The sequence below is a fragment of the Glycine soja genome, unplaced genomic scaffold (assembly GCF_004193775.1).
Source record: "Glycine soja cultivar W05 unplaced genomic scaffold, ASM419377v2 tig00015409_1_pilon, whole genome shotgun sequence".
NCBI lineage: Eukaryota > Viridiplantae > Streptophyta > Magnoliopsida > Fabales > Fabaceae > Glycine > Glycine soja.
Genome location: NW_021143707.1, coordinates 5,045 through 22,851, shown reverse-complemented (window position 1 = coordinate 22,851; position 17,807 = coordinate 5,045). Strand labels below are relative to the sequence as shown.

The 17,807-nt window shown below is 33.1% G+C and overlaps 1 protein-coding gene across 2 annotated transcripts; it reads left to right on the top strand.

Moving 5' to 3' along the window:
* Positions 1-4,919: 4,919 nt before the first annotated feature.
* Positions 4,920-7,854, top strand: LOC114404267 (zinc finger CCCH domain-containing protein 48-like). Of its 2 annotated transcripts, none has more exons than XM_028367315.1 (7): positions 4,920-5,961; positions 6,270-6,455; positions 6,556-6,657; positions 6,755-6,904; positions 7,029-7,208; positions 7,343-7,425; positions 7,545-7,854. In XM_028367315.1, the coding sequence occupies exons 1-7, from the start codon at positions 5,557-5,559 to the stop codon at positions 7,687-7,689; spliced, it is 1,251 nt and encodes a 416-aa protein (XP_028223116.1). In that variant the 5' UTR covers positions 4,920-5,556; the 3' UTR covers positions 7,690-7,854. The 2 variants fall into 2 exon arrangements, with proteins under 2 accessions (XP_028223116.1, XP_028223115.1); XM_028367314.1 differs by having other exon boundaries at positions 7,343-7,440.
* The last annotated feature ends 9,953 nt before the right edge of the window (positions 7,855-17,807 follow it).

Sequence of the window (17,807 nt, the reverse complement as noted above, 5' to 3'; positions counted from 1 at the left end):
TAGGATTTTCAAGTTTATGCCATTATTGTAAACCACAGTTACAATGCTAAATAATATGGATAAATTTGACATCCTTGTCTCTTTCATCCTCTCACAATTACATCTTTGCTTATTCAACTTCCACCAGAATATGAGTGTAAGCCATTGGTTTGTTTGCTCAAGTGACCTGCCCTCCTGAGTTTGGACTTCCAAGACCGTTCAATTAGAAATTACTCGTGCTACACATTGGGTGAGGATGCCATAAACAACGAGTAAAGCAAAAAAGTTCAAAAAGAAAAAGAAAAAGCATTTGATTGACTGTGTTTTCAAGTAAAAATATAAACATTCATGTGACCTCATTTTATCATTCCTGAAAGTTTGTCTTTTTGAGAGAGAAGTGAGTTATAAAAAATAGGAGTCGTTTGACTTAATCCATCAACTGAAAAATCCTTCAACTGTTTCTCATCCTTGAAAATCCTTTTGGAAAATCAGCCACTTCTTTTATTCTTCCTTGTTACAAGGTTATGGAAATAAAACAACGATTGATATCTCAAAGCCCTACATTGGGGCAATGAAGGGCATTGTGCATGAGCCTTAGGCGAACCTAGAGGCAGGTCAAAAGTTCTCACCCGTCGATGTTTTTAAACAAAAAAAAGGAGTGACAAACCCTGGGATTTCAGTGGATTGATTAAACGGCTCCATCGCCGTCACTCCAAAATTGTCATGTGAATAAATCAAACAAGGCATATACTCTGAGGGAGTTCCCGAAGAGATTTGCAAAGATAGGATGAGGTTGCATGAATTATCACCCCTTTCAAAAGGACAGTTAATCTGTGTCTTCCAAAAAATCAAATCACAAAATAGGAAAAGAATGTCATGAACATTGTACAACTTTCCATTACATTGCATTGTTGCATACGAAGTCCGCATTTCAAGACAAAGGTTGCATGCATCTGCATCCCTAAAAATCATGTTAATTGCATAGATTTCCTACATCTAGTGTCCAATCTTTTGAATTTGGGATGACCGGCCCTCTTGATGAGTCAATCTCTTACTTTCTCATAAGGGTGGATCCTTGGGTACTAGTACCTATTGCCTTTAGAGGGATGCATGCCCTCACCTTCAGAGGGCTACATGTCCTCGCCTTCAGAGGGTTGCACGCCCTCACCTTTAGAGGGCTACATGCCCTCGCCTTAAGAAGGCTGCACGCCCTTGCCTTAAGAGGGCTGCACGCCCTCGCCTTCAAAGGGCTACACACCCTCGCCTTCAGAGGACTACACGTCCTCACCTTCAGAGGACTACACGCCCTCGCCTTCAGAGGACTACACGTCCTTACCTTCAGAGGACTACACGTCCTCGCCTTTAGAGGAGTACACGTCCTCCCCTTCAGAGGGCTACAGGTCCTCACCTTCAAAGGAGTACAGGTCTCTTGCCTTTAGAGGACTACATGTCCTCACCATCAGAGGACTACACGTCCTCACCTTCAGAGGACTACATGTCCTCACCTTTAGAGGACTACACACCCTCACCTTCAGAGGACAACACGTCCTCCCCTTCAGAGGGCTACACGCCCTCACCTTCAGAGGACTACACCTCTTCGCCTTCAAAGGACTACACGCCCTCGCCTTCAGAGGACTACACGTCCTCACCTTCATAGGACTACACGCCCTCGCCTTCAGGGGGCTACACGTCCTCACCTTCAAAGAACTACACACCCTCGCCTTCAGCGGACTACACGCCCTCACCTTCCAATCGAGTCATTTGAGACCCAAAGTACCTAGACCTTGCTTTCTTTGATGATGAAACATTTGATTGTTATCAAGTGTTTCGAAACTCTGGTTTAACTAAATTTTTGTCTCTAAAACTGCTTCATTATCCTGAATTAGTTAGAGTCTTCTATAATAACTTGAAAATTCAGGATGGTATTATTTACTCTGAGGTGCATAATGTGTCTATTGTTATTGATCAATCTTTGTTCTTTTCATTGACAAAATTACCCAATCAAGGTGTTCCTTTTGAGGGCACCCTTGTTGATGACTGGAAGTTTGATTATTCTATTCATGATGCTCGCCGTATGGTCTGTAATGACCAGGCTGATATGACCGGCAGATTACTTGTTGGGTCATTAACCTTTGATTGCCGCATCATGCACTTTATTATTGTTCGTATTTTACTTTTCCGTTCTTCTAACCTTGCTCAAGCCTTCGAGGAGGATTTGATTCTTATGTGGGCTTTTCTTACCGGTCGTCAGATGGACTAGGCTCACTTGATTCGGTACCGAATGCATAAGGCATTACGGACCAATGCACCTCTCCCTTATCCTCACCTCGTCACCCTTTTTCTTCATCATTTCAAAATTCCTTTGGAAGATGAACCATTTGTTCAAGTAAAAAGGTCTTTTGCTATTAGTGCTGGTGCGGTTATCTCATTTGGTTACCGTAAGGATGATGATGGTCAGTGGGTTCGAAAACAAGACTTACCTCAGCCAATCCCTGACGAATGTACTCTTTCTCCTCCACCGCAAATGGTTGATTCCTCTTCACTTCTGAACGATGTTCTCTCTGAACTTCACGGTCTTCGAGCTTTTGTGGGTGACCGATTTGATGCTATGGATACTCCCCTGGATGCCATGGATGCTCACTTTGATGGGATGGATACGAGGATTACTCGACTTGAGGACGATATGAGCTTCATTAGGCGTTGCTTCGATCCACCAGCCAACCCTTAGTTATCTCTACTATCTTAAGTAGTTATTTATTTCAGTCGTGTATTTTGGCTTTTTGTTGCTTTAGTTATGGTTCTCTTGGACTTTTACCATTGTGTTGGATATTTCTAGACTTTGTGTTTGGTTATTTCTAGACTTTGAATTGGTTAATTAAGACTTGTGTGGATTATTCTCTGGATTGATTTAGTTTATGAATAACTTGTGCTTTGTTTAGACATTTACTTAGTTTTTTTCTTTAACCATTTTTGGCTTTTTGATGTTGCCAAAGGGGGAGAGAACAAGGGTAAGATTTATAAACTTAGGCATAAATTCCAAAAGTTAGGAGGAGTAAGGGTTGTGTGAACGCATTATCAATTGTATGTAGTTTATCTTGATTTCAGGATATTGTCATCATAAAAAAAGAGGAGATTGTATAAGCAAATATATCATGAAGTTTTGATGATGCCAAAGAAACGCGCTTCTTATGGTTGATCCAAGACAAGACTCCAAGAAATCCAAGATAAATGTTGAAGTTAGTCCTTAATAGTCTTAGAAAGCTTTCATTAATTGATGATGCAAAGGTTTGGCCAAAGGATGCTTGTTTGAAATTTTAAAATATGGTATTTACTCTCTGGTAATCGATTACCCGAGGATGTTATCGATGATCAATGGCCAAAACGCTTTCTGAAATATTTTTAAATATTTTTGAAAGCATGTAATCGATTACACAATTCTTGTAATCAATTACCAGCAGTTGATACTATTTATAACACCTATTAAAAATTTGAACTCAAATTTTAAAGCCTGTAATCGATTACGCAAGACTTGTAATCGATTACCAGGAGGAATTTTCGAAAATAACTCTCAAGAGTCACATCTGTTCAAGAGTTTTTTTAATAGCTTTCAAAGGCCTATAAATAGGTGACTTGGGACACGAATTTCCTTAGAGTTTTTCTGCACAAAGAGTCGCATCCTCTCAAAAACAAAATTGTCTTATCCTCTAAAACATTCCTTGGCCAAAACACTTGCAAATTCAATAAGGAATCATTGAGTGATCTTCATTATATCATCTTTCTCTTAAAAGAGATAATTCTTCTTCTTCCTTTTCTTATTCAAGAGAATTGATTAAGAGACCAAGGGTCTCTTGTTGTATGGTTATCTGAACACAAAGGAAGAGTTGTCCTTGTGTGGTTCAGACATTGTAAAAGGAATTTTACAAGATAGTTGAAATCTCAAGCGGGTTGCTTGGGGACTGGACGTATGCACAATGCGTGGCCGAACCAGTATAAACTAACTGAGTTTGCACTTTCTCTTCCCTTAAACTTCTTTTATTTATTATTTTTTTGTTTTTTGCATTAAAGAAGTTTATTTTAAATTGTCTTGTTAAGTAATTCATAATAAGGGTACACTGAGAATTTTAAAATGGAGAGTTAAAATTTTAAGTAGGAAAATAGTTTTTGATATCTTAATTCAACCCCGTATCTTAAGATATCTGAGGTCACTTGTCTAACAGAAAAATATTTCCGGCTTACTTTGACAAAAAAAACCCCATTTGATATTAGTTGAAAAATAGTCTTGGTTGATGTCAATTTTAAAACATCACTAATTGTGGTCAAACAATACAACCATAGTTAAAATTATAAATATTTTGTATTTTTAAATTATTAAAAATTGAAATATATTTTTTAATTAATATTTCAAAATTAGATTGTGTTTGTTTTCTATAAAGTTTAATATTAAAATTTCATCTATTTAAAATATAAAATTGAAATTTTTGCATATGAAGAAAATTGAATTGCCTTATCAAAATAAAGCATTTAAAATTGAAAAAAATTGAATTGATTTATCTAAACAAAGAATTTAAAAAATAAAAGAAATTAAAATCAAAACAAGTTAAATTCTAGACATTCCAAATTCCTAGAATTTTAAAATTTTTAATCCAAACAAAAGGTAACTTCACACACTAGAAATAATTTTATAAATTGAAACTCAAAACTAATATTTTCATAAGTAAATTCAAATTATCTTCAAAATATTAAATTTCAGAAATAATTTTTTTTTTGAAAGAAAATAAGTATCTTTTTTTAAGCCATAATTTATCCTTATATAACGGCAAATGTCTTTTTTAAAAAAAAATCCTATATCTCATCTTATTGTTGCGTGCTTTACAAGCTAACAGAGAAACTATAAATAAGCACACAACATTGGCAACATACACCAACGTTTGATTAAGAAAATAGAAGCCTTATTTTGCTCTCTGTTTTTTCTCTCAACAATCCTTCCAACAAATCAAGAGAGTTGAATTCTGAAGCTTTTGCTAGTTTCTACCACTCAGGTTTGTTTCTCCGAACGCGAATAGCTAATACTTCTTTTAGGGTTTGTGATGGATGATCTGCGAGAATCTATGTTCTATCCGACTTCATTTATCTCAGTGAAGTTTTCTGCGCTTCCACGATGCAAATATAGGGTTTCGCGTTTAGGGTTCCTTTCAATTTATTTATTATCGGGGTTTTCATTAGGATCGGCAATACCCTAATTTGGGGTTTGGGGAGAGTCTCTATTGACGTTGCTGATCAGGGTTAAATTATTGGTCTTTGATCCAAGTCTTCAATGGGTTTTGATCTTGATGTTGTTGATCTTCCTCGATCAACATAGTTTGTTGCCGTTCATCACTTGCTTTACGATTGTTATTTTGGGAATGGAAAATTTGGGAGCCAAAAGGTTTTGGGTTTTGGATGAAGAATTAAGTCTATGGCTGGGATTTAATCATTGAGTGAATGACTGAAAGCATGAGCCATGGAGAATTTTATTGATAGGATACAGTACCTGATCTGGGATGTCATTACAATGCCATGTGTGTTTTTTAGAATATCATGGATACAAAGTTTGCACGAAGGACTGAGCGCATTGGTAGAACAACATGCTCTTATTGGAGAGCTGGAAAATGTAACAGAAATCCATGCAGATTTGTGCACATAGAGACACCATCTCCACCTGCTGCTTGTGGTTATGGCAATACTGCATATAGCTACGGAAAAAAGCCCCATTCCTCCTCTGAGAATACCCCGAAATATGGTTCAAAGAAAGCATTGCTTAGAGATAATGGAGATAGAGGAGATGCAACAAGGGTTGCTAAGGCTTTCAAGAAATCATCACCAAGGATATGTAAATACTGGATCAACAACAATTGTGTACATGGTGAACAATGCCTGTATCTGCATTCATGGTTTCGTGGTGATGGGTTTTCCACAGTAACGAAACTTCAAGAACATAAGAAGGTACTTGACTCTTGAACCTCCATTTAGTATTTAACACACCAAAATTATATTTAAAGTTCTTTCATAGTTCATTTTTAGCATAATGATTAAATCAAAATTGATATCTGACTTAATAATTGATGAATGTTTTAACAATTATTGATTACAGTCATAGAGTTTTATAATGTAACTATATGCTAGAATAACGGAATAAGTGTTTTTTGAAAAAGCATTCTCTTCCCTAGTTTCCTAGGAAATGCTAGAATTTGTGAGCCTCCGCATCATGTTAATATTTTTTGTAGTAGTTAAATTAAAGCTTTTGAAAACAGGTTATCACTGGCATCGCACTTCCTGTTGGATCCGACAAACTTTATTCTGGCAGCACTGATGGGACAGTTAGGATATGGGACTGCCATACTGGTCAATGTGCTAAAGTCATCAATCTTGGTGCTGAGGTTACCTCTTTGATCAGTGAGGGGTCATGGATTTTTGTTGGTCTGCAAAATGCTGTCAAGGTAAGCTCTTATCTGTCATTGTTTTGTTTTGATGTATGATAATGTCTAATCATAGGAGTAGTACATGCAAACTGATTATGTGGCTGTGGTTGTTGTGAAGGCTTGGAATATCCAGACCATGTCAGAGTTTACTCTTGATGGACCCAAAGGCCGAGTCCGTGCCATGACTGTTGGCAACAATACACTCTTTGCTGGTGCAGAGGTAACTAACCATGTTATTAATATTGTCCAATGATATTCCCCTAACCGAATTCTTTTTTTCTGGGGTGAGTTAAAATTTGTTTTATTTAAAATTTCAGGATGGTGTCTTTTTTGCTTGGAGAGGAAGCTCTAAAGCCGATTCTCCTTTTGAACTGGTTGCGTCTCTCACTGGCCACACTAAAGCAGTGGTTTGTCTGGCGGTTGGATGCCAGATGCTGTACTCCGGGTCAATGGACCAAAGCATAAAGGTATGTCTGTTGTTGAGGATTCTATTTTTCTTTATTAACATGAGAATTTTTTCTGAGAAAAGGATATGTAATTTTCTTTGAACTGTCCTGTAACGACCGGATGTTGTTATTTTGTCTTCTTCAGGTCTGGGACATGGATACATTACAGTGTACAATGACACTTAATGATCATACTGATGCAGTCACATCCCTTATCTGTTGGGATCAATATCTGTTGTCAAGTTCATCTGACTGCACAATTAAAGTCTGGGCATGCATTGAAGCAGGATCTTTGGAAGTGATATATACACACACCGAAGAAAATGTAAGCGTTGACTTAATCTTATGTGTTGAAATATCATTTGGTTTTATTTTCATGTGTAAGAAGTCAAGCTGATATTTCTTATAATGCTGACGAGTTGGTCAATCTCCTAAATTGATGATTTTTTTATAATACAGGGTGTTGTTTCACTCTTTGGGATGCCTGATGCAGAGGGAAAGCCAATATTATTTTCCTCGTGCAGAGACAATTCAGTTCACATGTATGAATTGCCTTCGTAAGTAAATCTAAATTATTCACGTTTCTTTTTGTTACTGTACCTCCGTCATGGTAATATTTCTTATTTTTTTGTTGCATCCTCTGATGATGTTTTTTCAACAGATTTTCAGAGAGGGGACGTTTATTTGCCAAGAAAGATGTGGCATTGATTGAGTTAGGTCCTGGTGGCCTCTTCTTCACTGGAGATGAGAGTGGTTTGCTGATGGTATGGAAATTGTTGGAGGTACCCAAGGTGGCATCCTCTTGACATGTGTTTCCTTTCAACATTGGAGTTGTATTATCCCATCTATTTCCTCTTGAAGCAGATGGTGATAAGGATGAATTTATTTGTCTGAGCAGTAAATTCACTGTAAAAACAATTGTATAGAAATTGACAATTTTATAGAAATACCAATTTCATTCTTTTATATTCTTCCCAGCAGATGTAATCTTCTCCTGCTTTGATAAATATATTACAATTGTAAGTAACATGGTTTGTAATGAAGTCTGTTTTCAAATTCTTTCTATCATTATCAAAGAATACATATTTGGAATCCAAATATAAGTTCGACCCAAAATATAGTTTTTCTTGTTAAAAATCGTTATTGTAATTCAATTATTTTGGCATTACTGTTATTGTAATTCAATACATATATTTTGGAGGAGTGTGGGGGCGTGGGTGTCATCATCTACACCTGAGCCTTCATCATAATCTCCATCTGTCTAGACAACATCTTCATCTTTTGTTCAAGAGAAGAACCAGATGAATTAACTTCCACCTACCTGATGAACCCTAGAGGATCTCCTGTCACCCATGCCATTGTAAGCATTAGAGGCCTCTAGTTGTGGAAAGAAAACAGGAAGGGGAAATTGAGACTCCATATTTTGTTGACTCCGCAACAGTGGTTTTTTCTTTTTTCAGTTACAATATAGACTGTTTCTAGTAATTCTGTCCGGGTGTTAATGATTGAAATGAATTTGTATTAACATAGCAGGATCTTGTGATATTCTTTGAACCATTGTCCCTTGTGGCCCACTTTCTTTGGAAAGTAACCATGTCATATTCATATTACTATGTCAAAATATTGTTTCACTCCTCAGAAGCTTAGACGAGCGAGCAAGTAGAGAAACAGCCGTGTAGAGCTGCCTAGCTCAGTTTACGTTCAGAAAACTATTTTAAACCTTCTATATGTTTCTTGTTATTATCCCGTGAATATAAAAATTAAACCAAGAAAAATATTGCAATACAAATAAGCATGTCTTCATAGTTTCGGAAGCTTCAAGTTCTCAATTTTGTTTGTTGGGTTATAGAAAGCTTTGGAAAGCTTGATTTTTCTTCTTATTATTCCGAGAATATGAAAGCAATGGAAGAAAGATATTGCATAGCTAAAAACGTATGTCGTCCTGAGTATACTATACACGTTGAAAGCTGCTGGTGCTTGAAATTTTTGTAACGTACAAACTTTACACTGTCATATTCGAGTGAACTTCATTTTAGTTCTCATATATATTTTTATAGAAACATCATGGGTACGTGGTATTAGTATTTTCTAATAGATGATTATCACATCATCCGTTAATAGTGACAAGGACCAGAATCGTAAAACAATAAATAGTGACAACAACGAAAATAAAATAATTTATAAAAATTAAAACTATAATGTATATAATGTATACTACATAAGTAAAATATGAACAAAATTATAATAACATTATGAAGATTTGGTCAAATTATACAAATATTTTTGTTTTTTTTAACTCTCGGATAAATCTCTTCTTATTGTTTGAAAAAATATTACATGGATGTTTCATTCTACTTAACACACCCTCCTTTGAATCAAGGCTAAAATGCATTTTTTGGTCATTCCATTTTCTTAAATATGGGATTTTATTTCCCATATTAAATTAGACATTTCATCTCCTTTTAAAATGTTGGTTATTTTAGTCTTTTATTTCTTAATTGAGATATTTCATCAGTAACTTTTAAAAGATTCACAATTTTAGTCTTTTGTCCAATTTCAAATGTTCATCTATGTATTGACCCTTATACTTTGATGTTTTTATTGAAATATTGTTATATATTTCATTGTTCTTCAATGTTAGCCTTTTACTTTTATGTTTTATGCTTGCTATCGATTGGTTGGTGACCCGTACCTTAATTTTTAGATAAGATTGCGATTGAAAAATGCTTTCTTTTATCTTGAACTTGAACTGTGGTAAAATATCCATTAAACCTTAGAGCTAGGAATATGATGAAGGATAATGATTATCTTTTGGTCATGGAACTTAAAACAATTTCTTTGTTAAATATGCAAGAGATTGACTTTTAATGGAAGAACTTAGATATTATCACCTAAGGAATTAAGGATTAAAATATCATTTTTGAACTATGTCTTATATTAACATTGAATAACAAGTTGGGTATGTTATCTTAGTGTAAGGAGAGTTTGATTTGGTGAAATCTAATTCCGATAATTTTTGTCATTTGAATTTCATATCATTTTATTGAGTGCTTGTAAAAAAATCCCAAAAATATTATAACTTGTACCTTTGTTTTAATTTATCTTTATTATTGAATATCGTGTTCAAATCATCATTGTTCATTTTTTAGTTTAATTAGTAAAAATTTCTAATATTTGTTAAGTATTATCAAGTTCTTGTGGGAATAATAACTTTTATTTATGGAATACTACTTGACAATTTGATATGATTGTCAATGAATTAATTTAAGCTTATAATTTTTTTCGCTTAAAAGAAAAACTTATTGAAGGAACCTATCATGAGTTATCAGAGTTTTTTTTTTCATGGTCCACTTCAAATTTCGACCGTCGCTATTTTCATTTTTTTAGTTTCATTTACCATTCTATTCTATTTTCACTCATTTGAGTAATTTCAACACTCAAATTTTTGTGTACGTGGCATCAATATATTAATATATTACTAATATATATAAAAACAAAATATAGCCCGTGACGTTCATATTGACTAAATTATATGTGTGTGGCTTTTTCAAATAATAAATTTGTTTTTATTTTTTAAAAATATTAGTAAATGATAATATATAATAACTTAAGCATTTAAATATTTTAACCTTTTGTGATATTCTTAAGTGTACTTGGTGCACTCTTTCGATCCCGTTTTAAATTTAGACTCCCGTTTGGAGCACTATAATTATAGAATTTAAAAAATAAATATATTTGAAATGAAATTATAAGCAACTTTCATGGAAAGAAAATAGCATGAATTATAAATTTTGTAGTGTGTTAGGATGGAGCAATTCAGCAAGGAAATCCATTTTTCAAGGAATTTAAAAGGATTCATGATAAAATAACTTGTTTGGATAAAATATTTGAAATGAGATTTAATTTTTGATACTTTTATAAATCATTTTGATTGACCAAAAACAGTGAGATTTCAAATCCTCTAAAAAAACTATAGAATTTGAAATTCTTTTTTCGGAGATGTCCACTTGAACTCACGACGTTATTGCTCGCAACTCATTCTCGTTCAACACTCGCAACTATAGGTGACTAATGTTTTTACGACCGACATCGACATAAGTTTTTTTTCACTGACGTTGCCCGATGTTTTTTCGGTAAGAATATTTTTTCTCGCTGACGTCAATCATGGGAATTTTGTGAATCATGGATGTTTTGATGATGCTGAAAAGAAATCACTTGATAATGATTGTCATCATCAAAAAGGGGGAGAATGTGAATATATGAATACATGATTTTGATGATGCCAAAAAAGAATCAAACAAGGTTGCTTCAAAGGTTAAGCATTGCTTCAATATTAATACAAGGTTTCTCCAACAAACAAAGTCTTGCTTCAAGATTAACTCAAGATCAAGCCTTGCCTCAAAATAAAGTGTTTTCAAGACATCCAAGACTCTGGTAATCGATTATTAGGCAGTGTAATCGATTACCAAAAGACAATTTTGGAAAATAGCTATTAGAAAGGGTTTTGAATTTGAATTTTGAACCTGTAATCGATTATCATATGTTTGTAATCGATTACCGGCAACAAAATTCTTGAAATTCAAATTCAAAAGTCATAACCCTTCAAAATATAACTGTGTAATCGATTACCAGTGAAAATTTTCAAAAAAAGATTTTTGAAAAGACACATCTCTTCAAACCATTTTGAAAAGGCACAAAGGGTCTATATATATGTGTCTGACATCAAAAAGTGAGAGAGAGATATTCCAAGAGAACTTCATTGTGAAATGTTCTCTCAACAACTCTTGGGCAAACATTTGCAAGTCTATTTAGAGTTCATCCAGGAACTTCAAATTGTATTATCCACTCTAAAGGAGAGCAATCTTTCTGTCTTCTCAGAAAGTCAATTGTAATCAAGAGACTGGTTGTTTCTTGAATTGTGAGCTTCCGGAACACAAGGGAAAGGGATTCCTTGGGTGTTCAGAAGTTGTAAAAAGGATTTTTACAAAGATAGTGAAAAATCTAAAGTGGGTTGCTTGAGGACTGGACGTAGGCATGGGAAGTGGCCGAACCAGTATAAATCGAGTTTGCATTTCTCTCTTCCCTTATCTCATTTATGTTATTGCAATCAATTTTTCCTTTCATGTTTAAAAAACATTATTAAATTGATTGTTTCTTCTTCTTCTTCTTCTTCTGCATTTTGAACCTATCATTTAGAAGGGGGTTAAAAGTTTGTTAGTGAGACTTAATTCACCTCCCATCTTAAGTTATTGAAACCACTTGTCCAACAAGTGGTATCAAAGTAGGATTCTTGTCTAAAATTTTAAAACTTATAGAATAAATATGGCCTCATTTAACTTTCTATTTCCTGAGGGAAATTCTATTAATAGGCCTCTTGTTTTCAATGGAAAGGGTTATCACTATTGGAAAACTCGAATGCAAATCTTTATTGAAGCCATAGATTTAAATATATGGGAAGTCATTGAAATTGGTCCCTTCATTCCTACAATGGTAGTGAGAAATGCAACTATAGAAAAATCTAGATAAGAATGGGATGATGATGAAAGAAGAAAGGAGAAGATTCCTCCTTAGCCCCAAAATGCTATGAATGCGATCAACATGGGCACATGAATTTCAATTGTCTTGTCTTTAAAAGAAGAATGGAAAAATCTGACAAGAGGAATTTCAAAGAAAAGAAAGTAGAGAAAGCATACATCACCTGGGAAGATAATGGCATAAATTCTTCAAGTGATTCAAAAAATAAAATCATAAATTTGGGTCTCATGGTGAAAGATTATGAAAGTGGAGAAGAGTAAAGTTAATACATTGATAGCGATTGCTCCAAACACATGGCGGCAAAAGCATAAGAGTTTATTCATATTTCTCCCAAAAATAGTGAACATGTGACCTATGGAGACAACAAATAAAGGTAAAATTGTTGGAATTGGAAAAATAGGTATGAATTCCTCTATCTCCAAAGAAGATGCCTTAAATATTGATGATCTTAAGAATAGTTTATTAAGTATTCATTAATTATGTGATAAAGACCATTTATCTAAGAAGAGGATTTTAATGTTTGTCTACTTTTTTTTATTATTTTTGCTTATGATTGTTAATTTTTTGACTGAGTTTTGATGTTTGTTTTCTGCTTGAGTTTTGATTGTCTTTGATAATTATGTTTGATAGTTATGATGATTGTATTTGAGAGTTATGTTGATTGTCTTTGATGATTGTTTTTTTATTGAGTTTTTTATTGGCTATGATGATTGTGTTTAAGAGTTATGTTGATTGTCTTTGATGATTGATTTTGATGATTGTGTTTGAAGGTTATGTTGATTATTGATTACTTTTGATGATTTTTTTTTCTTATTATATATTTTGAATTTTTTATATTGGATATGTATTTTTGTGGGTGCAAAATAGTTTTTTTAATGCCTTTTGGTATCAATTGACTCTCATACATTGCTACAAGTGGTAATATTTTTTCTTTTAGGCCATGAAATGATACTTGTACAGTACGACATTCTCTACTCTTTTAATTCATTATAAATTGCTGAATGGTTTTCTCCTCTCTGCTCATGATTTTGTTTTTTATGTTGACAAAAGGAGAGAGATAGATAAAAGATAAGATAGTAAGGAAAATTATTTATTCTTTATGAGACAACTTTTTATATATGAAATCTTCAACTGTCTCATATAAGCAATCATTGCAAAATCAAGGGGGAGTAAACTATACAGATAGATCTTTTTTTGTTGTTGCTCCTAACTTACAGATGGTTGTCATCATCAAAAAGGGGAAGAATGTAAATCATGCAGGTTTTGATGATGTCAAAAAGAATTTTCTTGATAATGAGTGTCATCATCAAAAAGGGGGAGAATGTGAATCATGCATGTTTTGATGATGCTGAAAAGAAATCACTTGATGATGATTGTCATCATAAAAAAAGGGGAGAATGTGAATGTATGAATACATGATTTTGATGATGTCAAAAAAGAATCAAACAAGGTTGCTTTAAAGGTTAAACATTCCTTCAAGATTAATACAAGGTTGCTTTAACAAACAAAGCCTTGCTTCAAGTTTAATTCAAGATCAAGTCTTGCCTCAAAACAAAGTGTTTTCAAGACATTCAAGGCTCTGGTAATCGATTACCAGAGGACAATTTTGGAAAATAGTTGTTAAAAAAGGTTTTGAATTTGAATTTTGAACCTGTAATGGATTATCAGACGTTTGTAATCGATTACCAGCAATGGAACTCTTGAAATTCAAATTCAAAAGTCATGACCCTTCAAAATATAATTGTGTAATCGATTACCAGAAATCTGTAATTAATTACCAGTGAAAATTTTCCGAAAAAGCTTTTTGAAAATACATATCTCTTCAAACCATTTTGAAAATGTACGAAGGGCCTATATATATGTGTGTCTGACATAAAAAAGTAAGAGAGATATTCCAAGAGAACTTAATTGTCAAATGCTCTCTCAACAACTCTTGGGCAAACACTTGCAAATCTATTGAAAGTTTATCCAGGAACTTCAAATTGTATTATCCACTCTAAAGGAGAGCAATCTTTCTGTTCTTCTCAAAAAGTCAATTGTAATCAAGAGACTGGTTGTTTCTTGAATTATGAGTTTCTTGAACACAAGGGAAAGGGATTCATTGGGTGTTCAGAAGTTGTAAAAAGGATTTTTACAAAGATAGTGGAAAATCTCAAGTGGGTTGCTTGAGGACTAGACGTAGGCAAGGGAAGTGGTTGAACGAGTATAAATCGAGTTTGCATTTCTCTCTTCCCTTATCTCATTTATGTTATTGCAATCAATTTTTCCTTTCATGTTTAAAGAACATTTTTAAATTGATTGCTTCTTCTTCTTCTGCATTCTGAGCCTATCATTTAGAAGGGGATTAAAAGTGTGTTAGTGAGACTTAATTCACCAACCGTCTTAAGTTATTGAGGTCACTTGTCCAACAAATTTTTTGCTGATGTCGGCCAATGATTTTTTTTGCCGTTGTCATCCAGGTTTTTTCAGTTGATGCAACCTATTTGATGTCGACCGAAAAATAGTCTTGGTTGATGTAGGTTTTAAAACATCACTAATTATGGTCAGGCAAAACAATCATACTTAAAATTATAAATATTTTGTATTTTTACATTATTAAAAATTGAAAAATATTTTTTTAATTTATATTTCAAAATTAGATTGTGTTTGTTTTCTATAAAGTTTAATATTAAAATTTCATCTATTTAAAATATAAAATTGAAAATTTGCATGTGGAGAAAATTGAATTGTCTTATCCAAATAAAAACTTTAAAATTGAAGAAATCTGAATTAATTTATCCAAACAAAGCATGTAAAAAATAAATGAAATTAAAATCAAAGCAAGTTAAATTCTAAACATTTCAAATTCCCTAGAATTTTAAAATTTCTAATCCAAACAAAAGGTAACGTCACACACTAGAAATAATTTTATAAATAGACATTTTGGTCCCTGATTTTTGACCCTTTTTGCAGTCCCTATCTTTTTGAAATGTTAAAAATAGTCCCTATCTTTGCATAAGTTTTGCAAAATAGTCATTGTCATTAAATTTGAAAGTAACGTCGTTAGTGAGGTACATTATTGGCAATTTTAATCCCACATAAACTATCCAACGTGACAAATTATCCCAGATTGTGACACGTAGACTGGACTTTGATACAAAATTTAAAAAGTTGTCAAATATTTTCTTCTTCACTTGCTTCTTCTTCCTCAAATTAGGTTTTCTAAAGCTTCTCTCCTCTCAATTCCAACATGGTGGAGTCTTAAGTGTGTGTTTCTCCCTAGTCTTATTTGTTCCCCTCGCTCCATCTTTTTCCTCTCCTCACTTCATCTTTTTCCTAGTGGGCTTTGATTTCTCCATGTCTGCAAGTGACAGTTCTTCTACATTTTCTGGTAGAATCATTCGTCGTTGCCACCATGGAAGACGTACAACTATTCTAACTGCAAGAACAAGGAGAAACCCAAGAAGAAAACTAAGTTTCTAATCCTTCTTCTGTCACAAGAGAATCAATGATAGTGACTGATTTGAACTTACAAATTGAAGCATTGCGGAAGAAAATGAGAAATTTAGCAAACATTGTGTTGTTAGGTTTTTCAATTTTAATTATAATGTTAGTTTTAGGGGAAATATATTTTAGGAAAAATTTGTAGTAACATCTTTTGATATTATAAGTGTTGTTTTGTTGAAGAAATATTGTGAATGAAGTTCCTCAAGGTTTTGTTGCTACTGTCAATTACTTTGCAGTTCCTCAAGTTTTTCAGTTGAAATTTGATTTGGGTCTATCTACTGTCAATTACTTTGCAGAACAATAGAGTGATTCTCAACTTGATCAAATATCATATAATTTGGGTATACTTTTCTGGTGTTGATTGCATACATTTGAAGCATAATTATCTAAAAAATCTATACAAGTCATTAAACTATCCTAAAATCATTACCATGGAAGAAGCCTACAAATTGGTTGAAGAAATGATAAAACTAAAGCAAACCATCCACCAGAGAGCAATTATCAAAGTGTCTCACTTTAGATTTAGCATTTGTGATAGTTTCAGATATCTTGGTAGACTCATCCTGTGCTCTGGCCAGTGATTCCTTGCACGCAGTCTCCTTTTTTCCAATGCCCTCTTTTCTGCTTCACATCGTTCCAATTCTCTCTTGATACTTTCAACGATCTTTTTGCTGACATGTTTTTTTGCTTTTAGTAATGGTCATTCCTTGTTCTCTCTAATTCAAAGTTCAAATACCAGCTCCAAAACAATGTGTAAATTACAAGAGAAAGAGAAGAATAGGACATTAAATCATGTGATTATTTTTCAAACACTACAAGCTGCTTTAAGGTTTAACAGTGGTCCTAGTCCATATGAATAGTTCCTTACTATTATGGAAATTGTACAAATGCAGAGAAAATTGCTAGCACGAATTCCTCCAAAGTCTGCATAAAAGCTCCAACACCTGAGCAGAAAACTACTAGCAAATTTCATTTGACACTTCCTAAACCAAAGAACCAACATGGCTCGACCATAATTTCATTTCAAACTAAAGCATATGATGCGCACACGCACCACTGCATGCTAGTTAAGTACCATAAGCTTTCACACCATAAACCAAAATCCTCAAGCTTTCATAGATAAGTACCATGATCTTTAGGTCATTCAAGCTTTCAAATGTAATAATCCCGACTCACGTCAGCTGACAAATATTTCCAGCATACTTTGACAAAAAAAAACTCCATTTGATATCAGCCGAAAAATAGTCTTGGTTGATGTTGATTTTGAAACATCATCAATTATGGTCCAACAAAACAATCCTAGTTAAAATTATCAATATTTTGTATTTTTAAATTATTAAAAATTGAAAAATATTTTTTAATTAATATTTCAAAATTAGATTGTGTTTGTTTTCTATAAAGTTTAATATTAAAATTTCATCTATTTAAAATATAAAAATGAAATTTTGCATATGTAAAAAATTGAACTGCCTTATCTAAACAAATGATTTAAAATTCAAGAAATTTGAATTAATATATCCAAACAAAACATCTGAAAAATAAAATAAATTAAAATAAAAAAATTTAAATTATACGCATTTAAAATTCTCTAAAATTTTAAAATTTCTAATCCAAACAAAAGTAACTTCACACACTAGAAATAATTTTATAAATTGAAACTCAAAACAAATATTTTCATAAGTAAATTCAAACTATCTTCAAAATATTAAATTTCAGAAATGATTATTTTTTTTGAAAGAAAATAACTATCTATTTTTAAGACTTAATTTATCCTTTTATGACGGCAAATGTCCTTTTTATAAAAAATAAAAAATAAAAATCCTATATCTCATCTTATTGTTGCGTGCTTTACAAGCTAACAGAGAAACTATAAATAAGCCTAACACAACATTGGCAACAAACA